The sequence below is a fragment of the Moschus berezovskii genome, chromosome 20 (genome assembly GCF_049115385.1).
Source record: "Moschus berezovskii isolate FMDL1 chromosome 20, NW_MosBer_1.0, whole genome shotgun sequence".
NCBI lineage: Eukaryota > Metazoa > Chordata > Mammalia > Artiodactyla > Moschidae > Moschus > Moschus berezovskii.
The window spans coordinates 45,663,331-45,687,705 of record NC_142479.1 but is presented as its reverse complement, the minus strand read 5'-3'; the positions used below and the strand labels follow the sequence as shown (position 1 = coordinate 45,687,705).

General features: G+C 48.0%; 1 protein-coding gene across 5 annotated transcripts in view; it reads left to right on the top strand.

The window, feature by feature from the left end:
* Positions 1–24,375, top strand: part of SPECC1 (sperm antigen with calponin homology and coiled-coil domains 1) — a 229,286-nt gene that overhangs the window by 150,216 nt on the left and 54,695 nt on the right. For all 5 annotated transcript variants that reach the window (XM_055407385.2, XM_088828939.1, XM_088828936.1 and 2 more), the window contains 4 exons: positions 1,154–2,736; positions 14,851–15,058; positions 17,479–17,552; positions 17,880–18,058. In XM_055407385.2, the coding sequence (XP_055263360.1) occupies positions 1,154–2,736; positions 14,851–15,058; positions 17,479–17,552; positions 17,880–18,058 (2,044 nt within the window). The remainder of the gene's footprint in view (positions 1–1,153; positions 2,737–14,850; positions 15,059–17,478; positions 17,553–17,879; positions 18,059–24,375) is intronic.

Genomic DNA, 24,375 nt, shown 5'->3' with positions numbered 1-24,375 from the left:
AGCAGAGGCCTCTGGTCCACTGTCCATTGTTGTGTAAGTTGCTGCAGTTGGCCTTGATTCATCAAACATCTTTGAGTTTGTAAGACGTCCAGATTTTTCATTTTATACTTTAACCTCTGAGGAGGGTTTCAATTTTGGAGCATTTAGGAGATCGATGCCTGAGTTTTCACCCATAGATTTTTTTTTTTTTTTTTACATTTTCCATAGTAAACAGTATAAGTGAAAATTTAAAATGTAGTATAAGTGAAGGTTAAAAAATAACTGTAGTAGTATAGATGAAAATAAATTCCTTACCTTATTTTCTATTGTAAGTTCTAAATTCTGTATCATTTCCACATTATGTAAATCTGTTTGGCATTGAAAACCGTACTACAGATGAATGTGCTGTGCCTTCATCGTGTTGGTTTTTCTTTCTTTGTGAATACAAATGAGCACAGTATTCCCACTTACGTTAAAAACAATAGGTCATTGAATCAGATCAGCCTGTGCCTAGTACAATATTATTTGGGTCTTCTGATTTCTTCATGGAATTTGTTCAGTCAAAATGCAAATGGTACATTTTTTGAGTGTTTATTTAAGAATTCACAATGATCCTGTATTTTGCTTAGTTGCCAGAACTGTCAATTCAGTTGTATTGTGTTTCAAGTTACAGAAAACCTAGTTTAAGGTGACTTATGAAAGGTGACTGTTGGCTTGTGTGGTTGGAGGACCAGTCTCAGGTTGACTGACCCACAGCTCCACAGCGCCACGAAGAGCTTGGTTCCTTCTTTCTTCTCTGCATCTTCACCTTTCTCCTGTGATGATGGTTCCCAGCCATCCCCAGACCCACCTGTGACCAGTATGTTTATATGCTCACCCAGGAACCTCTCCTGGTGTCTCTTTGACCTTGACTGTGGGGCTGGTGTGTGCTTTGAGCCAGCAGCCATTGCTGGGGACGGGGTGATGCTGAGTACCTCAGCATGGCGTCAGCTCTGCTGAAGCACAGGGCTGAGGGCAGGGGTGCAGAAGCCCCAGTTGGAGCTGGGTAGGTACCCCCGGGAGGGTGTAATGGAGGAAGAGTGGCAGCCATGCTGCCCACGTGCCCTGAGAGCTGAAGCTACTGGGTTTCCTTCATAAAAGTGCTCGCTTTGTTTCACTGGTTTCTTCTCTTCAGGGGCCGTGTCAGCCACCAAGAGGACAGGCATTCCTGCCCCTCGAGAACTTGCCGTCACTGTCTCAAGAGACAGAACTGTGCCACGTGGTCCCTCCAACTCAAGGAAAGCGACGACCAGCCCCACCTCTTCTGGCGCGCCCACCCCCACCAAGCACGTGCGGGCTGCTCCCCCAAGACCCCGGGCGGAGCATGAAGGTGCAGAGAAAGAGAAGGCTGTGCTCGAGTCCCAGGTCCGGGAGCTCTTGGCAGAAGCCAAAGAGAAAGACAGTGAGATCAATAGGCTCCGAAGTGAACTCAAGAAATGGATGGAGAAATGGACTCAGGACAGTGAAGGTGGGGACGCTTTGGACCCCAGTGTGGACAGAGCATCGGTCTCGCCAGGTGACTCGGAACCTTTGATCCGAGTCCTTGAGGAGAAGAACAAGAGCTTCCAGAAAGAGCTTGCAGAGCTCGAGGAAGAAAACCGGGCCTTGAAGGAGAAACTGACTTATTTTGAGCACTCCCCAGATTCAGAGGGGGGAGCAAGTCACCCCGGGGACAGCAGCTGCCCGACGTCCATAACTCAGGAGTCCAGCTTCGGGAGCCCGACAGGGAATGAGGTGTTGGGTGAAATTGATGCATACAGAAAAAACCTGCACGAGGGTGCTCTGCGGACATCAGGCTCTTCCAGCAGTGACGTCACCAAGGCCTCCTTGTCCCCGGATGCCTCTGACTTCGAACACATCCCGCCAGACACCCTGGGGCCCCTGTCCCCTACTGGGAGCCTTGTCAAAAGCTCCAAGTGCTCGGCGGCCGGCAGCTCCCCAAACACAGCGAGCGAGCTGTCCTTGGCGTCCCTGGCAGAGAAGATCCATAGGATGGAGGAGAACCAGCACAGCACAGCCGAGGAGCTGCAGGCCACACTGCAGGAGCTGTCTGACCAGCAGCAGATGGTGCAGGAGCTGACGGCTGAAAACGAGAAGCTGGTGGATGAGAAGACGCTTCTGGAAACGTCCTTCCATCAGCACCGGGAGAGGGCGGAGCAGCTGAGCCAGGAGAATGAGAAGCTGATGACCCTCCTGCAGGAGCGTGTCAAGGGCGAGGAGCCTGGTGCCCAGGAAGGCAAGATCCTGGAGCTGGAGCAGAAGTGCACAGAGATCCTGGAGCAGGGCCGCTTTGAGCGTGAGAAGCTGCTGAGCATCCAGCAGCAGCTGACGTGCCGCCTGCGCGAGGTCGAGGAGGAGCACCGCGGTGCCCTGGAGCTGGTCCGGCACCTGCAGGAGGAGAACGGGGAGCTGACCACCCGCCTGGAGCTGGAGCGACACAGCAGTGGCCCCACAGCCAAGACCCCAGCAGTACGTCAGCTTCCCGTGGAAGGGCTCCAGGTAGAGAATGGGTCTCTGCAGGCCTCCCTGGAGAAGGAGGAGCAGAAAACTGAAGGGGCCAGCCCCCTGGGGCCCATGGCTGAGGGCTGCAATGTCCAGGAAATGCTGACCGTGGCTCGAGCCGAGAAGGACCAGCTGGAGCAGTCGTGCTCGGAGCTCAGGCAGGAGCTGCTGAAGGCACATGGGGAGGTGAAGCGCGTTTCAAGCCTGCTGGCCAAGGTAAGGAGCTTTCTCTCCGCTGGGGTTTGCTCATCCTCATCTGCTTGGCCCTCCTCGGCCTGAGAAGCACAGGGCACAGAGGACCAGGTACTCAATTACGTTCACAATCCAGCACTCTAGCCTGAAGATCTGTCAGAGTCCACGCAGACTGAGCATGCGACAAGATACCCCAATTTCTGGCTACAGTAGTGGAATGTGTCATGGGGATACAGTGAGTCTGATGATGCAGGAATAAAGAACATCGCAGAAGCCAATCCAGAGTCCAGTCCCCAGGGAAGCACCTAGAATAACGTGGGTAAGGGAGGGTAGTGCAGGAGGACTTCCTGGAAGAGGTGGCAGTAAGCCAAGTGTTGAAGAGTGAGTGATAGACATCCAGTTTCCTGGTTACCATGCTTTGGGTACCTAGGAACAGAAAACTTAAAATCACCCCAAGTTTCCCCACCAGGTAATACAATTATATAACTACAATTTTGGCATTTTCTTCCAGATGTACTAATGTATATGTGTGTATGTTTATCTCACAAGTTAAAAAATTGTTCTATACACACTAACTTTTTAAAAATCTGATGTTTTGTGAGCACATTCTCATTGTTCACTATTCTTTGAAACATGATTTTGAAGGCCAGATAGTATGCTGTTCTAGAAATATTTCCTAAGTACTGCTCACCTATTGTTGAACATTCATGGTTTTTTTTCCCAGTCTTTTGATAGTGTAAGTCATTTTTTATCTCTTTGATTATTTCCTTAGGAAAAATTCCTAGACATTGACTCACTATGTCAAGAATGTGACCGTTTTTAAAGACTTTGCATGCATTTAGCCAGATTGGCTGCCAGCAGTAAGACACAGGTGTAATCCCACCAGTGGGGTGGGTGGGGTTCTGGACCCTTTGCTGACATTTTTGTACCTAGCTGTTGGGTAATTCAGATCTGGTCCCTGTTTCCTCTTTTCCCCTCCCCATTTCCACTCAGAAAGATCTTCCCCAACCCCAGATCAAGTAAATGATCATTTTAAAAATAATGCTTTAATCAGCCTGGACTTTGTTCTCTGGTAAAGACCGTTGGTGATTGTATAATATTCTGCCCACCCTCAGAGTAGTGCTGGAAAGGTATAGATAGGTGGCTTCCGATTTCCCAATTCCTCTGAGCTCTGGGTCTGATTTTGGGGTCCCTTGCTGAGAGGGACTAAAAACATCCTCCCGCCTCATTTCAGGGGCTGTCACTCTCTTGATATAAATTACGCCCTGAATTCCCAGAGGGTTTGTCTCTCCTGCTTCATCTGCCTTAAGAATGGTCCATTGCAACCTGATTCTCTGGTCGTTAATGGTGTGGATATCTTACAGGCTTTCTCTTCCTCTCATTTCTTCATCTTCAGCTGGGTTCGAGTATCTTCAGGCTTCCAGCTTCTCTGACCTCCACCCTATAACTTTGTTGGCAGCTGACTGTGTGATCGTACAACCTGCCTGTGCACAGCTTTGTGGGGCTGGGGCAGGGGGGTCTTGTTTTCAAAGAATCCTCAAGTCTTAGGCTCCCGCCACCACACACACGCCTTCCCTAGCTAGCCAGCAGTGTGGAGTTGGACCACATCTTTGTTTTTCCAGGTTATAATGCAGCCTAGGTCAACTTGTCAAGATTACAGTCGTTTGGGATCTTGATTTTAAGCTGGAGAATTTTTATAAGTCTTGGAACCTAGAAGTTTTAAAAAGAAAACACTGATTTTTCTCTTCCCGTGAGGTTGACAACATGTAGGTAGAAATTCAGTTCCTCCTGCAAAGCTCAGGCGTTTCCTCCAGTGGAGTAAGGGGGTTGTAAAGAAGCACTTGCCTGAGTGGCCAAGGAAAATGAGAGGTGACATGATCATTGTGTGACCAGCGTTGTCACCAAGACAAAATGATTAGGGTAGCGACTGGTCACAAATGGCCAGAGCAGAATTTAAGAGAAGATGTGGCAGGTCAATGGCCCCGTCACTGTGACTGAGGACAGGACCCTACAGGGATGGAGAGACCTGGACCCTGGCTGAAATGGCAGGTGGTCCGTGAGCATGACTAGCTGGTGCTTTGGACAGTGAGAACAAACCCTGGTGTTGGGGCCCAGGTTGGCGGATGTGTGTCCTGCTCCATAACCTGCAGTCTGGGGGTCGAGGCTGGTGGTGGGGTCTAGGCAGTGTAATGTCACCGCTCCAGGCTGGCAGCTGAGACCCTCTCTGCCTTCCTGCTGGAGGTGCAGGCGAGCATGGTGCTTTCAGCATCTGGTCCCCACAGTCCTGTGGGAGAACCTTCCCTGGGAACCCCCTTATACCTGGGCAGGACTGGGTCACACCCAGTGACCTGGTGACCCTCCCTCAGGTCACCTTCCCTGAGACTACAGGATCACAGCCTGATTTCTGAACAAGTTAAGGGGTCTTAGTAAGAAGAGAAGGGGGAGTGGCATCTGGGCAGGTGAGAGCGCCATTGGCCACAGCCAGCAGGACTCCGCCTGGTCGGTCACTTCCCCACCCCATCTGCTTTCCCCTCCAGCCCCTTCACTGCCCTCTGCCCCCTCTGCCAGGCCCAACCAGGCCCGGTTCTTGCCCTCAGGTGTCTGGGGGGCCATATCTGCCCCCCTTACCTCCCCCACAGGTCCTGTCTGAAGCTTTAGGTCTCAACCTCAGTGTTCCTTTTTCAGAGACGCTGACCCTCAGCTCCAGAAGGGCTGTGGGCTTGCGGACCCAGGAGGCCACATCCTGGATGGGCTGGGACTTCTTGGCTAGCCCAGTGCCTTGGTGGTGCTGAGTTGGGCCTGAGCTCCAGTCTCTTTCTTAAACTTGACTACAGGACTGGTCTCTGGGGCCTCTGGCTGCCCCAGCATTTGTCTCCTGGTTGAGACCTTGGAAAGCACCTCAGGGAACATCACAGCCCTGCCCCGAAGTTGTCCCAGAAGGCCTCAGTGAGATACAGATGTTTGCCCTCTTCCTTGAGTTTTCCGTCCCATCTTTCTTTTTCCATAACAAAAGTGTAAACTGAACTAGCATATTTCCTCCCCTTTGGCAGAGTAGTATTGTAAAAAAGATAGTGCAGATGGAAGCTGGCATGAATGAATCATGGCTCCATCAGAACAGGGACAAGGATTCAGCAGAAGGGAATAACCAAATTAGATGTAAAACAAACATAACAGAGACTTCCCTGGTGGTCCACTGGGTGAGAATCTGCCTGCCAGTGCAGGGGACACAGGTTTGATCCCTGGTCCAGGAAGATCCCACATGCCTTGGAGCAGCTGAGCCCCGACTCTAGGGCCTGAAAGTCACGACTGCTGAAACCCATGTACCCTAGAGCCCGTGCTCTGCAACAAAAGAAGCCACTGCAATGAGAAGCCCGTACACCACAACTAGAGAGTAGCCCCTGCTTGCTGCAACTAAAGCCTGAGCAAAGCAACGAAGACCCAGCCCAGCCAAAAATAAAAAAAAATTTTTTTAAACATCTGCTGTCCAATGCAGGAGATATGGGTTCAATACCTGATTGGGGAGCTAAGGTCCCACATACTGCAGGGCAGCTAAATCCACATGCTGCAACTAGAGAGAGCCCCTGTGCAACAGCGAAAACCCAGCACAGCCAAAATTTTAAAAATAAAACACACACAGCAAGATAACGCACACTCACTCATGGTACAGTTACTTAAGTATGTACATCACAGTATGTACAGTCTTCAGTTCAGTTCAGTCGCTCAGTTGTGACCGACTCTTTGCGACCCCATGAATCACAGCATGCCAGGCCTCCCTGTCCATCACCAAGTCCCAGAGTTCACTCAAACTCATGTCCACAGAGTCGGTGTTGCCATCCAGCCATCTCATTCTCTGTCGTCCCCTTCTCCTCCCGCCCCCAACCTTTCCCAGCATCAGAGTCTTTTCCAGTGAGTAACACGTGACAAATAGCTATGAAAAGAAGAGAAGCGAAAAACAAAGGAGAAAAGGAAAGATCTACCCTTCTGAATGCAGAGTTCCAGAGAACAGCAAGGAGAGATAAGAAAACCTTCCTCAGTGATTAATGCAGGGAAATAAAGAAAAACAATAGATGGGAAAGTCTTGCGATCTCTTCAAGAAAATTAGAGATACCAAGGGAACATTTCATGCAAAGATGGGCTCAATAAAGGACAGAAATGGTATGGACCTAACAGAAGCAGAAGATATTGAGAAGAGATGGCAAGAAAACGCAAAAGAACTGTATAAAAAAGATCTTCATGACCCAGATAATCACAATGGTGTGATCACTTACCTCAAGCCAGACATCCTGGAATGTGAAGTCAAGTGGGCCTTAGGAAGCATCACTACGAACAAATCTAATGGAGGTGATGGAATTTCACTTGAGCTATTTCAAATCCTAAAAGATGATACTGTGAAAGTGCTGCACTCAATATGCCAGCAAATTTGGAAAACTCAGCAGTGGCCACGGAACTCTAAAAGGTCAGTTTTCATTCCAATTCCTAAGAAAGGCAATGCCAAAGAATGCTCAAACTACTGCACAGTTGCACTCATCTCACACAGTAGTAAAGTAATGCTCAAAATTCTTCAAATCAGGCTTCAATAATGTGAACCACGAAATTCCAGATGTTCAAACTGATTTTAGAAAAGGCAGAGGAACCAGAGATCAAATTGCCAACATCCGCTGGATCATCAAAAAAGCAAGAGAGTTTCCAGAAAAACATCTATTTCTGCTTTATTGACTATGCCAAAGCCTTTGACTGTGGATCACAATAAACTGTGGAGAATTCTGAAGGAGATGGGAATACCAGACCACCTGACCTGCCTCTTGAGAAATCTGTATGTAGGTCAGGAAGCAACAGTTAGAACTGGACTTGGAACAACAGACTGGTTTCAAATAGGAAAAGGAGTACGTCAAGGCTGTATATTGTCACCCTGCTTATTTAACTTATATGCAGAGTACATCATGAGGAAAGCTGGGCTGGATAAAGTAGAAGCTGGAATCAAGATTGCTGGGAGAAATATCAATAACCTCGTATACAGATGACACCACCTTTATGGCAGAAAGCAAAGAAGAACTAAAGAGCCTCTTGATGAAAGTGAAAGAGGAGAGTGAAAAAGTTGGCTTAAAGCTCAACATTCAGAAAACTAAGATCATTGCATCCAGCCCCATCACTTTGTGGCAAATAGATGGGGAAACAGTGGCAGTCTTTATTTTTTGGACTCCAAAAATCACTGCAGATGCTGACTGCAGCCATGAAATTAAAAGATCCTTACTCCTTGGCAGGAAAGTTATGACCAACCTAGATAGCATATTAAAAAGCAGAGACATTACTTTGCCAACAAAGGTCCGTTTAGTCAAGGCTATCGTTTCTCCAGTAGTCATATATGGATGTGAGAATTGGACTATAAAGAAAGCTGAGCACTGAAGAACTGATGCTTTTGAACTGTAATGTTGGAGAAGACTCTTGAGAGTCCCTTGGACTGCAAGGAGATCCCACTAGTCCATTCTAAAGGTGATCAGTCCTGAGTGTTCATTGGAAGTACTGATGTTAAAGCTGAAACTCCAATACTTTGGCCACCTGATGTGAAGAGCTGACTCATTTGAAAAGACCCTGATGCTGGGAAAGATTGAAGGCGGGAGAAGAAGAGGACAAGAGGGGATGAGATGGCTGGATGGCATCACCGACTCAATGGACATAGGTTTGGGTGGACTCTGGGAGTTGGTGATTGACAGTGAGGCCTGGTGTGCTGTGGTTCATGGGGTTGCAAAGAGTCTGACACAACTGAGTGACTGAACTGAACATGTGACTTCTTCCATGTGTTAAGCATCTGGTAAATGCTTGTTGAGTAAATTGAATGAAGGAATGAATGTCAGAGAAACTTGCAGCGAATTAGGAGAGAAAGGCTGCTAAAATTATATCAATATGTTAAAAGTTTATCATATTTTAATCATAATAGCTACTGTTCTAGTGCTTTATATGTGCCAGACACTCTTGCTTCCTTTAGGTCATTTAATCTCACTTAGTCTGATGCTGGGAAGGATTGGGGGTGGGAGGAGACGGGGACGACAGAGAATGAGATGGCTGGATGGCATCACCGACTAGATGGACATGAGTTTGAGTGAACTTGGGAGTTGGTGATGGACAGGGAGGCCTGGCGTGCTGTGATTCATGGGGTTGCAAAGAGTCGGACACGACTGAGCGACTGAACTGAACTGAACTGTCATAATTGTATGCTTCCCTGGTGGCTCAGAGGTTAAAGCATCTGCCTGCAATGTGGGAGACTGGGTTCGATCCCTGGGTCGGGACGATCCCCCGGAGAAGGAAATGGCAACCCACTCCAGTGTTCTTGCCTGGAGAATCCCATGGATGGGCTACAGTCCACGGGGGTGGCAAAGAGTCGGAGACGACTGAGCGACTTCACTCAATTGTCATAATTTTAGGGTACAGATACTGTTTTTATCTAGTTTTTGTTTTTTTTTTTTTCCCGTTGACCCATCTCAGGGTTTATTGAGGGGACTGAGGCAGGGAATGGTTAAGTTACTAGGCTTAGTTCATTAACTAATGAAAGCCAGGGGCTGACCCCAGAACTCTTCTTGGTTGCTTGTTTGTTTTTGAAGAGGCAAATTTTGTTGGACCCTGTTTGCAGTTTTTTTTTTGTTTGGGTTTTTTTTTTTTTTTTTTTTGCTGTTCTATGCAGTGTGCAGGAATCTTAGTTCCCCGACCAGGGATCTAACCTGTGCTCCCTGTGGTGGAAGCACAGAGTCTTAACCACTGGACCACTAGGGAAGTCCCAGAACAGGTATTCTTCATCCCTGATTTATGCTGCTTCCTGGCTACATGAAAATAAAGAAGGGAGAGAAAATCATCTAAAGCAGATGCAAGGGCTCAAATACATAGCAGTCTTAGAGCCAGGGCCTTTAGGTTTGATAGAAAGCAACCTGCCAAGTCTCTTTGAACTAGGAAAGATGTTCCTGCTTGTCTACAGAGTAGGGAAATTCACAGCGAAAACTCATGTCATCAAAACACGTCCTCTTGTTTGATTTAGAACCTGAATCTTGAGGGGGAGTCTGGGTTCACCAGGTGTGTTGGTGGGGCAGGACAGCAGGAATGTCATGGAGAGACAATTGCAAGTTCTCACCCGTCAAAGAAGTTACCAGTGGTTTGCAGTTTCTGGAGTGCACAGCAGCTGCTTACAGTCGGGCTGGAGGAGACCCCATCAAGAACTTTGAATTGTACCCTCAAGCCAGTGGGAGCCTCTGGAGAATTTTTTCACTACCAGCTTTATTGACGTAGAATTCATTTAAAGTGTACAGGTAAGTGGTTTTTAGTATATCCACAGAGTTGTGCAGCCATCACCACAATCAGTTTTAGAACATTTTTATCATCTTGTATCGAGAAGAAAGGGCTTCCCAGGTGGCTCAGTGGTAAAGAAAACACCTGCCACTGCAGGAGACTCAAGTTTGATCCCTGATTCAGGAAGATGCTCTGGAAAAGGAAATGGCAACCCACCCCAGTATTCTTGCCTGGAAGATTCCATGGACAGAGGAGTCTGGCAGGCCACAGTCCATGCAGGGTCTGTTTTCCTGGGGACAGGCAAATGACGATACCATTCCTCAGATTCAGTGTCTGACCAGCCAGAGGAAAGGCAGTGACCTTTTTTAGATCCCAGCCCCTGTTGGCTCAGGCAAGCCCTGCAGGACAATCCCTCCCAAGTGGTCTCTGCTGCCACCTGCCTTTAGTGCTTGTCTGAGCATTGGGACTGGCTTAAAGCACCCCACTCTGGGGAGGACTGGGGCTCCCAGGAATTATTTGACCAATTCGTGATGCAGTTCTGCATGGCCCATTTCTAGAGAAAGTTTACTTCTGAAGAGGAGATGTGCTTGATATGCGTGAGAGTGATTTCTGTTTTTAAAAGGGAAGCCTTGCAAACCATGTCGCTGCTTGTCAGTTCTGTTCTTGAACCAGAGAAGCTGGACCCTGGTGACCTGGCCCAGGGAACAAGGAGCCAGGGGTCAGCTGGCATCCTGTATTCATCAGGGGCAGGTGCTGGGCTGAGCTGCTGGCCGAGCTGCTCTTTTCTAACGATCTAATTTCTCCCTCCATTAGTTACTCTGAGAGATGAGCCTAAAAATACCTCCCCAGCCCCTACCGGAAGCGTGATAAAGCTAAGTGTTTTGTTTTGTTTTTAATAAAAGAGCTTTTCCAGAATGCATTGCTAAACTTGAGAGAATGTTCCAAAATCAAGAAGGAAGAACGTCATATGTAAGTGGACCCTCGTGCATTGGTCTGTGTGTTTACCCACTCAGCCGTGCACGGCACCCAGCACAGGCCCTCCCATACCCGCGCCTGTGCTCACGACCCCAACATGAAGAACGTAACGCAGGCCAGAGCTCCTGAGAGGCCGGCAGCCTGAGCTGCACGCGGAGACCCTTGGGTCCTCAGCCATTCCTCACCTGCTCGCATCCTCCCATTTTAGTCCCAGTCAAGCAAAGGACATGTTTCTAGACCCCAGGGAGTGGCCCTTAACCTGAGGGTCTGTGAGGTGGAGCCTGGTTGCTCTGCAGAAAGCCACGATCTTCGAGAGGCAAGGCCCACAGGTGTCTTCTCTGACTGCTTGTTAAAGGCTGTCAGACGCCAGCCTTCCAGGAGCTAAAATGCAGTGGCTTTTTCTCCGTAAGAGTTGTCTGTCTTCTGTTTATTAAAGTAGCTATCCTAGGACATAAGACTTTTGGTCTTTTACGTGTGTTGTAATTTTCTTGAACTTACATACTTGGAGACAGAAGTGATAAACTATGTAAGTATTAAGTTCCATTTAATTGTTCAGATAAGGACACCAGAGCAGGGAGATGGATGGATGCAGGGCTCAGTCTGGTAGAACTGACATTTACACGCCGCAGTCTGGTCCAGGTCCGTGGCCCCACCCCTAAGTGCGACTCCTGCCCCTCTCCCCCGTCCCCCCACAGGCACCTGCACCCTTTCCCCTCCGCAACACAGACACTCTCATTTTCTCCCTCAGTCCCTTCCTTCCTTATCCTTGATCAAAACCTCCCAATTGACAAACAGTGCACAGCTTCCCTGGTGGTTCAGTGGGAAACAATCAGCCTGGCAGTGAAGGAGATGAAGGATCAATGGCCAGGAAGATCCCATGTGCCTCGGGGCAACTAAGTCCGTTCACCACAATTACTGAGCCTGTGTTCCAGGGCCCAGAAACCACAACTAAGAAACCGCAACTACTGAAGCCCCCTCACCCTAGAGCTCGTGCTCTGCAGTGAGAGAAAAGCCACCACAATGAGAAACACTCGCACTGCAACCAGAGAGTAGCCCCTGCTTGCCGCAACTAGAGAAAAGCCTGCACAACAGCAAAGACCCAATCCAGCCAAAAATGAAATAATTAATAAAACTGTAAAAAATAAGAATGTTTTACCCAGAGTAGATATTTTAATAAAATGCAGTACCGTCCTCAAATACCCACAGATTCTACATATGAAATGCAATTGGGAAAAAAATTGGAGACTTCCCCTTCCAAATCTGGAAAGAAACCTACTAGGTGTCATGCTTACATAACCTGCTAAATATACAGCTGTTAATAACAAAGGGCTGTAGAACCAGGATACAGCTTAAAATAGTAAAGTGATTAGTGTATTCAGGCAGTAGGATATTATGCAGTATTTAAAGTAATGACCTAGTGAATTCTCTGGCAGTCCAGTGCTTAGCACTCAACGCTTTCACTGCCAGGGGCCTAGGTTCAATTCCGAGTTGAGGAACTAACAGCCCACAATCATGGTGCATTAAAAAAAAATAGTAAAGCTTTTATTTTTCTAAAAAAGGTACTGACTAGAACAGTGTATATCATGAATATTTCTCAAAAACATAGTTGAAAGCAAGTTACAGAAGTGTAATCAACACAGTATATACAGGACACAGAATAATAATACAGGACGAGAGCATCTTACATAAGATACAATGCAGTATATCGTACAGTGCCCTGCAGAAGCCTAAGACAGTGTGATATCATTTTTGTAAAAGTTTTAGAGCATCCAGAACAACACTGTGTATTGTCATGGGCACATCCACACACAGTAAACGTGGGAAGCTCTTCAAAGAACAACCACATGCCAATTTCTGGACACTCTCTGGTGTGGGAAGGAAGGTTGAGGCTTTAACAAATCTTATTAGGGTAAAAGAAGATTTAGCAAACATGGCAAAAATTAACAGTTGGTTTGCCCGTTTTGGCACACGGTTATCTCGTCCCCTTTGGTGCTTTTCTGTGTGTTGAGAATGTTACTGATTAAACTTGAACTGGTGAAGTGAGTGTGCTGTGCACGTGTCTGTGTCTGGTGTGTGCACATTTCTGCTGTTGCTGTCCCATTCAGTTCAATTCAGTTCAGTCGCTCAGTCGTGTCCGACTCTCCGCGACCCCATGAATCACAGCACGCCAGGCCTCCCTGTCCATCACCAACTCCCGGAGTACACTCAAACTCATGTCCACAGAGTCGGTGATGCCATCCAGCCATCTCATTCTCCGTCGTCCCCTTCTCCTCCTGCCCCCAACCTTTCCCAGCATCAGAGTCTTTTCCAGTGAATCAACGCGTCGCATGAGGTGGCCAAAGTATTGCAGTTTCAGCTTTAGCATCAGTCCCTCCAATGAACATCCAGGATTGATCTCCTTTAGAATGGACTGGTTGGATCTCCTTGCAGTCTAAGGGACTCTCAAGAGTCTTCTCCAACACCACAGTTCAAAAGCATCGATTCTTCGGCTATCAGCTTTCTTCACAGTCCAACTCTCACATCCATACATGACCACGGGAAAAACCATTGCCTTGACTAGACGGACCTTGGTTGGCAAAGTAATGTCTCTGCTTTTTAATATACTATCAAGGTTGGTCATAACTTTCCTTCCAAGGAGCAAGCGTCTTTTAATTTCATGGCTGCAATCAGCATCTGCAGTGATTTTGAAGCCCAAAAAAATAAAGTCTGACACTGTTTCCACTGTTTTTCCATCTATTTCCCATGAAGTGATGGGACCAGATGCCATGATCTTTGTTTTCTGAATGTTGAGCTTCAAGCCAACCTTTTCACTCTCCTCTTTCACTTTCATCAAGAGGCTTTTGAGTTTCTCTTCACTTTCTGCCATAAGGGTAGTGTCATCTGCATATCTGAGGTTATTGATATTTCTCCCAGCAATCTTGATTCCAGCTTGTGCTTCTTCCAGCCCAGCGTTCCTCATGATGTACTCTGCATATAAGTTAAATAAGCAAGGTGACAATATCCAACCTTGACGTACCCCTTTTCCTATTTGGAACCAGTCTGTTGTTCCATGTCCAGTTCTAACTGTTGCTTCCTGACCTGCATACAGGTTTCTCAAGAGGCAGGTCAGGTGGTCTGGGATTCCCATCTCTTTCAGAATGTTCCACAGTTTATTGTGATCGACACAGTCAAAGGCTTTGGCATAGTCAATGAAACAGAAATAGATGTTTTTCTGAAACTCTCTTGCTTTCTCCATGATCCAGCGGATGTTGGCAATTTGATCTCTGGTGCCTCTGCCTTTTCTAAAACCTGCTTGAACATCTGGGAGTTCATGATTTACATACTGCTGAAGCCTGGCTTGGAGAATTTTGAGCATGACTTTACTAGCGTGTGAGATGAGTGCTGTCCCATTAGTGTTCCTCTAAAGAAACACTAGCCCCAGGTACTTGATGACAGAGGTTTGGGGCATGTCGTGTCGGTTAGCCTTCTGGCTTCCCAGCAGAGGGCGCTGCTCCATTGTGGCTGTGAGGCGAGTGGCCACTGTCCTGGCACAGCTCCAAGGAAGGGGAAGGAAAGAGGGGTACTTAAGCAGGTGCAGCTTTCTTTAGGGGCTTCTCAGGTGGCGCTAGTGGTAAAGAACGTTCCTGCCAGTGCAGGAGACATGAGAGACTCAGGTTCGATCCCAACAAGGTTTCTTTGACGCCGCAGGAAGGGGCCCAGAATCCATCCATTCGGCCACTGACATCCATCACACTTCTCTGCCTTGGCTGTTTTTGAGGCCAAAAACACAGAGACGGTGCCAGGCAAACATGTTCCCAGGGATTCCTTTGCTGTTGCATCAGTGAGCCCAGCGTGGACATAGGGGGAGCTCTTTCCTGTTCAGGTGACCATGGCACCTTGCTTTCTTTCTAGGTGGAAAAGGATTACTCTTACCTAAAGGAGATCTGCGATCACCAGGCAGAGCAGCTGAGCAGAACCAGCCTGAAGCTACAAGAGAAAGCGTCAGAGAGTGACGCAGAGATCAAAGACATGAAGGAGACCATATTCGAGCTGGAGGACCAGGTGGAGCAGCATCGCGCTGTCAAGTTGCACAACAACCAGCTCATCAGTGAACTGGAAAGTAAGTGGACCCAAGTCCCGTGTGAGCATGGGTCAGGACGGAGGTGGGGACACTGGTTGCCAGGTCTTCCTTCTGAGCGCACTGTGGTCTCCCAGGAAGAAAGGCCAGTAGAAGATACAGAAACATCGGTCTCCTGAACTGAGCCACAGAACAGCTGATGAAGAAGAAAGGCTGTTGGTCGTGGGTGGAGCATGTGGGGCGTTAGGAACACATGGCAGGTGCCAACAGGTGTTACCGTTGGGATCTGCCTGGTAGAAGGTTGGGGGCCGGGGGTCGACCTCAGGAGAAAACAGCCCCATCATGGGTCCCCTGGACAGTAGGATCAGCTGACTTTGAGACATCACCCACGTGTTCCTGAAGAGGCGCTTGTGTGTTGCTAGCTCTGAGTAGGGAGGGATGTTTTTCAGAGATTAGGTAAACACTGCCTGCTTTGTCCAAATAAGCTTTATCAAATGATCCCATCTAATGTGTTTTCCTTGAGTAACAAAAGACTTAGTGTGCAAGCTTTTAGCAGCACCCGCTTTGCTGAACATAGCACAGTTGGTGGCCTGAAAGGTTCCCCAGTGGGTACAGTCCCTCCATCCTATTCTTGGAACTCTTACTGGTGGTGAATCTACCTGCTTGCCAAAACTTTCTTGTAAACCCCATCCCCCCACCCCCACCCAAATCAACACCGTGCTGCCATAGCTGCTGGTGCCCTGCAGACAGGGAAAAAGTCTGAGTCTCCCAGAGGGCCTCCCCAGCTTGGGTGGGACAAGGTGACCCCCCCTTTTCTGTTTCAGCTTGGACCATCCACAGGTGTCTTTTACAGCTGATTCAGTGCCATGTGTTTTGCATTTTTGTGCTTGGATGTTGGTGATGCCTCTGTTTAAAATGTGCCCCAAGGGACTTCCCTGGTGGTCCAGTGGTTAAGAATCCACCTGCTAAGGCAGGCGACATGGGTTTGAGTCCAGGTCGGGGAAGATCCCATGTGCCATGGAGCAACTAAGTCTGTGCGCCACAACCACTGAGTCTGTGCTCTAGAGCCCATGCACCCCCACAACAAGAGATGCCACTGCAGTGAGAAGCCTTCGCTTCATAACAGATTAAAATGGCCCCAAGTGTCGTTCTGAAATCCCATCCACTGTCCCCGGCACAGGAGAGCCGGGACACATCACGTGCAGGAAATCCAAGCCACGGGGGAGCTTCATGCCAACCAGAAATGCAGTGCCCTCGTGTGGACCAAACCTCCAGAGACCAGGAGGGGACCTTCCCAGTCTGCCCCCGAGCCGCTTGGGAAAGTGCTGAGTGGAGCAGATGGGAAAGTAGTGACATTGGTAGATTCATGAGATTTAAAAAAGAACCAAAACATGGAACAACATGTGGTTGTGAACCCAATCAAAGAAGCGTATAGTCAGATTCCCAGGAAGGTGTGAAGCCCTCTCGTCCAGCGCTGGTACCCACAGGAGGGAAGTTCCAGCCCAGCAGAGTAGGCAGTTCTGAGTGCCCCGGGCTGTAGAAGTGTCTTTCAGATGCCTGCCAAGTGTTACATGGGAGAAGGATTCTGGGGGTGAGCAGGTTCCAGAACCCATGGGACGGACTCTTTTCCGCAAAGATATCGACCAGCAAGCTAGTTTAATGCAGACAGCATTAAACTTTGATGAAAACATTGGGATCAGAGGCTCAAGGGAGCATAACCCGTCTTTGCTCCAGAAGCTGATCCTGTGTGCCTGGCAGCTGTCTGTACCTGCCTGGACTATAGACACCCCCAGACCCTGTCTCCCTGGGAAACCAGATTCCATGGGTCAGGAGCTTGAACATCTGTACTTCTGAAAAGTTTGCGCAGCTGATTCAGAGTTTTAGCTGCAAGTCAGTTCCAGACTCTGGAAGCTGGTCTAAATATCACAGTAGTAATAACCATCCATTCCTGCTGTTACTCAGAACCCCTCCCTCAGGGAGGCTGAAGAGGAAGGGAACACATGTACACTTGTGTCTGATTCACATTGTTGTATGGTGAATTGTACGGTGTATGGTGTATAGCAGCATTGTAAAGCAGCTATCCTCCAGTTAAAAATAAATTTCAAGAAAAGCTGTTCTTCCACATCACAGCAGTGAAGGATGTTCAGATTGCCGTGCTCCTTCCAGGCAGTTGGCGTGTGAGCGTGAGTGACTGTTGGTTCTCTTCCTGTAGCGCTGTGAGTTTGTGCAGCCTGTCTCTGAGGCTGAACCCTGACTTCACATCACTTACGTTCCCACTCATCCTGTCTCTCTTGGAGGAACCCTTTGCCTCTGGCTCCCATGCTCTGGGCACTAAGCTGGGAAGCCCAGCCACAGGGGCAGGTCTCGGAGCCCGTGGCAGGACCTGAGGATGCCCGGCTCCTGAGCTCAGCTCCCCAGAGGCTCAAGACATTTCTAACTCCAGTCTGCCTGTTCCTTTCCAGGCAGCGTGATGAAACTGGAGGAACAGAAGTCAGACCTGGAGAGGCAGCTGAAGACTCTGACAAAGCAGATAAAGGTGAGATGCCGTCAGAGCCAGAGAGCATCATTCTACCTGAAGTATCCCCGTTAACTGAGATGTGGACACCTTTGAGACACACCCTGATGACTCTCTGGCCCTGCTTTGTATAGTAAATTTGCAGGGCCTGGAACCACAGTTTGGCCAGGAGGGAGGTTCAGGCGGCCTCAATTTCAGGGCTGGGACTCCCGCACCTGCAGGTACAGCCCCACTGTGCCTTTTCCCAGCACCAAGATCCCAAAGCCCGTCTTTCCTATGGACACCCCTGGGCCCTGCAACCATGGCTGGGGGGTCAGTCTGAAGAGGGCACCAACCTGGCTCTTCCAGGACGAGACGGAAGAGTGGCGGCGCTTCCAGGCTGACCTGCAGACGGCAGTAGTGGTGGCCAATGACATCAAGGTCGAGGCCCAGCAGGAGCTGCGCGCTGTCAAGCGGAGGCTGCTGGAGGAGGAAGAGAAGAACGCCCGGCTGCAGAAGGCACTGGGGGACGCACAGGCCCGCGGCAGGTGGGTCCCGGCTGCTCTCCTCACCCAGGCTGCAGGGGTGTCTCTGCCCTTCACCTTCCTTCCAGGTCCCTCTGCTGCTCTGTCCCCGCCCATGCCCAGGTTATAACTTAACTCTGTGGCCAGGTTATAACAAATCCCCTGGCGAGGTTATAGCCAACCCATAGCTGGTGAATAACTAACCCCATGGCCAAGTTATAACAAGCTTCGTGGTAGGAACAGTCCACCTAGCACCATGAGTGCCATTCCTGGTGATGAGGAGCCTGGTTACCGTGAGGACAGAGCTCCAGCCAAGTCCTCTCTGGGGTTTTGAGGAGCGGCTGCTCTTCCATCTCAGTGTTGGTTCAGCACCTCATGTGGGTCATCCTCCCTCAGTGGGAGAAGCTGGCCCGCTACCCAGCCTGGCTGGTGGGTGCATACGCCACCCACTGTCCTAGTGCAGGGTGTGCCCTTTCTTAGCAGCTCCTGTATGCTCCCTGCAGAAGAGCATGAAATAACTCACTTTATTTCAAAGGGTCAGCATGGAAAACACACATCGGGCCGATAAGAGATTCCCTTCTTCTTTTGGGGGGATGGTCAGGGGAGGACATCACAGACCGCGTTTTCCCAACAAGCCCGTCCTAACAGCAAGCTTTCAGGTGAAGCTGTTCACAAAGTGAGCTCAGAGTTGCTTATTGTTTAAAGTTTAAATGATGTCCAGGCAAGATTGTCACAGTGTTTTAGGCTTCAGCTCATGCATTGCTTTCTTTTTGCTGTCAGGAATAGATGTCCTTAACATTGAGGTTCTTGGTTATTAGAAGTTATTTTGAATTTTCAGATGTCTCTCAATATAAAACAGTAGAATTTAAAAACCCTTAGTAGGTTCTGGATACAGATTTGTACAGCTTGCACTTTATAACTGTTTTCCAGGGTTGCTTGAGGCTGGATTCCCAGCCTCTGGATCTGATGTAGTGTCATGAATTTCATCGCAGTGGAAGGGGTAGATTTCTGCTCAGAATTCTGTTTTGATTCTCTTAACAAACTTGCTTTAGTCAATCTCGTGGCCCTTTGTTTATGAAAATCAAGATTATGATTGTGTAGTGAAACCTATACTTTCTGGCCACCAAAGTGCATGAATTTTCAGTTCAGGGAGCAGCCAAGTAGGAAAGCAGATTTCGTGGTGTTCCCTGTTGAAATGACTGTGGGTCGTTCTGGTTTGCTGTGGTGTCTGCTTTTGTTTGCTTGTCCACGTGTCTTGGTTTTCTATTGTGTGTCTTTGGAGGAAGAACCACATCATAACTTGCATTGCTTCATATATACGTCATCTCACAGATAAACAGTGAAAGACAAGCCCTGAGTGTAAGATGTGGCCCTCAATAAGTTATTGTATAGATTCTAAGAAACAGGTCAGATTATATATACAAGCCTGATGTCACAGGATGCCTACATGTCACATGACCATGTAGGGCCCCCTATTTGCTCCACCCAACATTTTCAAACTTAGGGGCACTGTTTTTAAAAACGTAGTACATTCTCTTTTGATTTTCCAGTGATTTGCAAACCTACCTCCCAAATACAGCAGTTTAATCCCTTATCACACAGTATTTCAAAATTCGAGAACTGACACATTACTGAATCTGTGCCATCAGTGGGTTTCTTGGCCGTCATTGCCTCAGGCCACCCTCCAGACACTTGCCAGAGTGGTTTCTTACCTGGCTCTGGCCACCCTGACCAGCCACCTCTTCTAAGTGTTGGCCTTGAAAAAGTTACTTGCCAGCGGCCCCGCCTCTCCCTGAACACACCACCTGAGCCAGACCTGGAACCAGCTCCCACCCTCTGAGGTCCCGGATCAGCGTAGTGCTTCCATCTTCGCTGCCTGGGTTCTTGACTTTGATAGTCATCTAACGAGAACTCAGAAGTCATCCTTGGCTCAGCCACGGCCAAAGAATGTGCAGAAAATTCTGACGAGGTCCTCCAAATATTAGTAGAAGAGAAGGTAAGAGCGTCGTAGGAGAAGCACCTCCATCGTGACTCCAGGTGGACTGATTCGCCTTCTCATCAGCTGGCTGCCAAGAGAACACAGGCCAGCAGGCAGGTGGGCGGCAGGCCTGGGTGTGCAGACAGGTTAGCGTTTGTTCCCAAGAACTCAGTACCTAAAACAATGGAACATTTTACTTAGCATACTATTTTTAGATGACTGAAACTTAGCTCATTAGCTGTCTTCAGCCCTGTGACGTTTTCAGAGGTATTTTTATTTTGGAGTCAGAATAATTGATGTTAAGATACATGGCACAGTTAGGCTCTGATCTCACCTTTGCAGGTTTTCTTCCCAGACCAAGCGCCTTCGCCTCTTAAATGAGGAGGTAAGAGTAGGTCAGGTTTTAAGGCCCCTCCCTCCCAGGCTCTGCTGTTTTCTGAGATGAGTTGATGGGCTGACCTTTCTCTGATGGGGAGTCGTGGACTTGCATGCCCACTGAACCATCTTCCTGACAGAAGCCTGGGGTTTCCCTTACATATGGCACCTCCACGCAAGGTTGTGGACCTCATCTTTCTCTTCCAGAAATCTGAACAAGCTTGTGTAGTTTTTGAGGACCTGAAAGTGGGCAGTTTTGCCAGACACATAAATTATTGGACGAAAGGATCATGAGTAACTTTCAACTCTGGCTGTTTCTTGTTTTGAACCATTAAGAGAAATACAATGAAATTAAAACTTTCATCAAAATTGAAAGAACAGATATTCTTCCTGAAAAGTTGAGTCCTTGGACCTGGCAGTTTCAGAGAACACACATGCAACTCAACTTACTGCCTCAATGGGCCACATGCAGCCTCTCTAACAAAAGACCCTGTCAGTGAGACATGCATGACGTCGGTGTCTCAGACCAAAGCAGGGACAGACCTCTGTGTGTCTGATCTTACTGTGAAACTGTTAAAACCATTGTTTGTAGGGGACTTACTCGATTTCTGCTGTAGTTATTGTGTGACACCAATGAACAACCATGGGAAACATCTTAAAAGAGCGAAACACGCTGAAGGTCTGTGCATAATTAGCTGTGCCAGCTTCCAAACTAGGACATTTCAGGTGCACGATGCATCAGGCTGTGCTGCTGGTTCTTGCATTGCCGCCCCTGAAGCCAGCAGCATGCGGCCTGTCACTGCCAGCCTCCCTGGGGTCGGCTGTTAACTCTGTGTGTGCACCTGCATTCTGACGTCGGTTGTGTGCCTGTGTGCGCCCTGTGTTGTTCTCACAGCTGTAACATGTCACACCGCTCGCTGGGTGTCTGGGGCTGTCACTGGAAGGGAGGTGGGGCATTGGAGGTGTAGCTTCCTGGGTCCCTGGGATTGTCAACATGTCCAACCCCCTCCCCATCCCCATCTTGGAGAGAGACCAGTTCTCAAGGGGATTCCCGCACACTTTCTGAGCAGACCTCACATATGTACCTCCAACTGTTGGGCTGCTGGCATTTTATTTGGCCCTCAGGGCAGAAACTGGTCCTCCAGTATCCCGGCAGGCATCACCCTTTGACTCGCACAGACGTGCATTTTCATAGCTTAGCTTCGCACGGTGGCATCAGAGAAGCCGCCTGTAGTTCTGCAGAGCTGCATCTGCTGGCCTGCTGCCCGGCCCTGTCTACAGATTCACTTTGCAAAGTGGGCCGAGGATATGTGCCTCCCTGAAGCCTTTAACACTTGTGTGCTGTGCCAAGTCACTCAGTTGTGTCCGATTCTTTGCAACCCCATGAACTGTAGCTCACCAGGCTCTTCTCTCTGTCCATGGGGTTCTCCAGGCAACAACACTGGAATGGGTTGCCATTTCCTTCTCCAGCACATGTGTATACAGCACATGTGTATCATAAAAGAAGTCCTTTTTCTTTTTTACTCTTAACTGTAGGACAGTAGAGGGACCCACAGGCCATTCTGTCAGTCACAGGGGCCTGATGTGATTGGTCTTCGTCATCTCTGCCGACACCTTTGTCTTATCAGCGAAGGTCTAGTGGGAGGAGCCTGTTCATGGCATTCTTTCTGTCTGAAGACCTCTTGACTTCCACAAGGGATGGGAAAAGTCAAAATCCAAGCGTGCTGATCCTGTTCTGAGTCTGAGCTGTCCCCCCGGACACTGCCAGCTGTCAGTTCTTAGGTGTAGACTGCGGTCGTGTTACGTGGAGTAACCCCTTTACCAGCCTGTGCCTCCTGTTTCTATCTTCCAGCTCCATGGTCTCTGTCAGCTAGCAGAGCAGGTGGAGGAGGAGAGGCCGCCCAGCCCTGCCGTGATGGGGAGCCACAGCCATTTCTGTGTGAGAGGGGGCATGTGTAGAGGAGGAATGCCCTTTTCATAAAGAACCAAACGGTCTCCTTAGAACAGCCATTGTCTCGAACAGTCATTGCCAGCAAGTCTCTCTGCCTTTTTTTTTTCTTTTCTTTTTCTGCATTTTGGAATCAACTCTGCACAAAGATGATCCTTCCCTCTTATTTTACCCCTCTTTCTTCTCAGAAGATTCAGCAGTCTTTGAAGCACAAAATGAAGTTGTTCTGAAGACAAAAGACAAAAACCACAAAGTATGAGTCTGTCATGAAAACATTTTTTTAGATGCAGCCAGAGTGCTGAATGAGGTCCGTGGCTTTGCATGAGAACACAAACCAGGCCACACTTTACTTTTTGGAGTTTATTTTTATGCTTCCTTTTAAATACGGTATCCGATAAGCTTGGAGTTAACACTAGTTTAGGTGAAATAGGAAGCTGTCCACGTGACGTCTCTGAAGAAGTTAGAAAGCCCTACTTCCCCATGTTAAGCCTTGATTTCGCCTCTTCAAGCTGAGGTCAGACTTCCTCACCTAGTCCAGAAAAAGCCACTGCCACGTGTTGGGCTGACTTCCAAAATCTCTTTGGGGTTCTGTTAGATGTTTGCTTGATCATTAAAAGCTGTGGTTGAATCAGAAACTTCCACATGGTGACAGTGCTGATCAGAACTGCATTGAGAACTCACGAGCATTGGCAAAAGCCTCGTGAATCTACTCACCTTGGAAACTAAAAGACTTTTCCAGTCCAGAATTGTGTAACTCAGAGGGATCTAAGGTTCAAAATGAGACAGTAAACTGTTGGAAGTGCATCCATTTGTGAAGATCTAAGTCCAGGTCAGCAGCTTCTGCCAGGCAGAGACCACTGCAGCCCTCGTATGAGGAGCATCTGGACCATCAGCTATCATATAGGAGATGAGATGAGAAAGGACTTCCTTTCTACTCCGCAGAAACTTAGGCAAGCTGATCAATTCAGGAAAACGTTGTCGGGGGTCAGGCCCGAGAGCCCAGGGTCACTAGAAGACTCAACTTGAGAGGTCACTGTCCTCTCTGTAAGAATAGTTTCGATAGCCGCTGTAATTGTCCTTGTGGGATAGAAATTGATATATCTGTAAGTTTACCTCAGATTGAAAGTCCTTACGATGATATAAAATTCACTTGCCTGGTGTTTTCAAATATAAACAAGAAAAACACAACCTCAGCTTCAAATGCACAGCTGTCTCTGCCCCACATATTTTGAGCTGTATTTCTTGGGAGACTGTTGACTATTTTTATATGTAAGTGTTTATGAAGTGCTAAATAAATATGTAATTATTTAGAAGAGTCTGTTGCCTGATTTTTCACGCCTGGCAGGACCTCCAGGTCACTTTATTCCCAGTTTTCTGGCATGTGAAGTTTCAGAACTTAAAAGCCACACAGATGACTAGAACCAAGGCAGAAGCAAAGCTGCATTTTCAGTACACTTTGTAGACAGGAGGTTGACTTTTAAGTGCAAATGTTATTTTTTAATGATTTCATTATTGGAAATAAGAGGGCACAGAGGGAAGATACTAATTTTGCATAAATGAGTTTTTTAATTAAAAATTCTGAAGTATCGGAAAATACAGTACATGGAATTTGAGGTCCAGAGTTGTCTTGTTGAAATCTAAAAACAGATTGTTTGGTGATTGACTGTATTGGATTTATTCTTAATTGTGAAGTATTATTTAGGTGAACTGATAATTAAATGAAAGTGTTAAACCCCTCTGGTATCATCCTGGAAGACAGTCCGTGTCAGCAGCGTTCTCCACCCATGGAACTGAAATCCCACATTGACATCGTTCATTTCATTCATTTTCAGAAAGACTTTCCCAATATGCCCTTGTTCCTTTTTCTCTTAAGCTGGTTCCCCTTGAAAATATTTTCCTGCCCTTACGAGACTGCTAATTTTACAGCCTAACATTTTGCATCAGCCTTTCATTTTACATTGTCATCTTTTGTTTATTTTCTTGGTTTTATTGCATTCTCAAGGCAGAGGCTTTTCAGTGTCTGAGTCTGTTTCTTGTCCT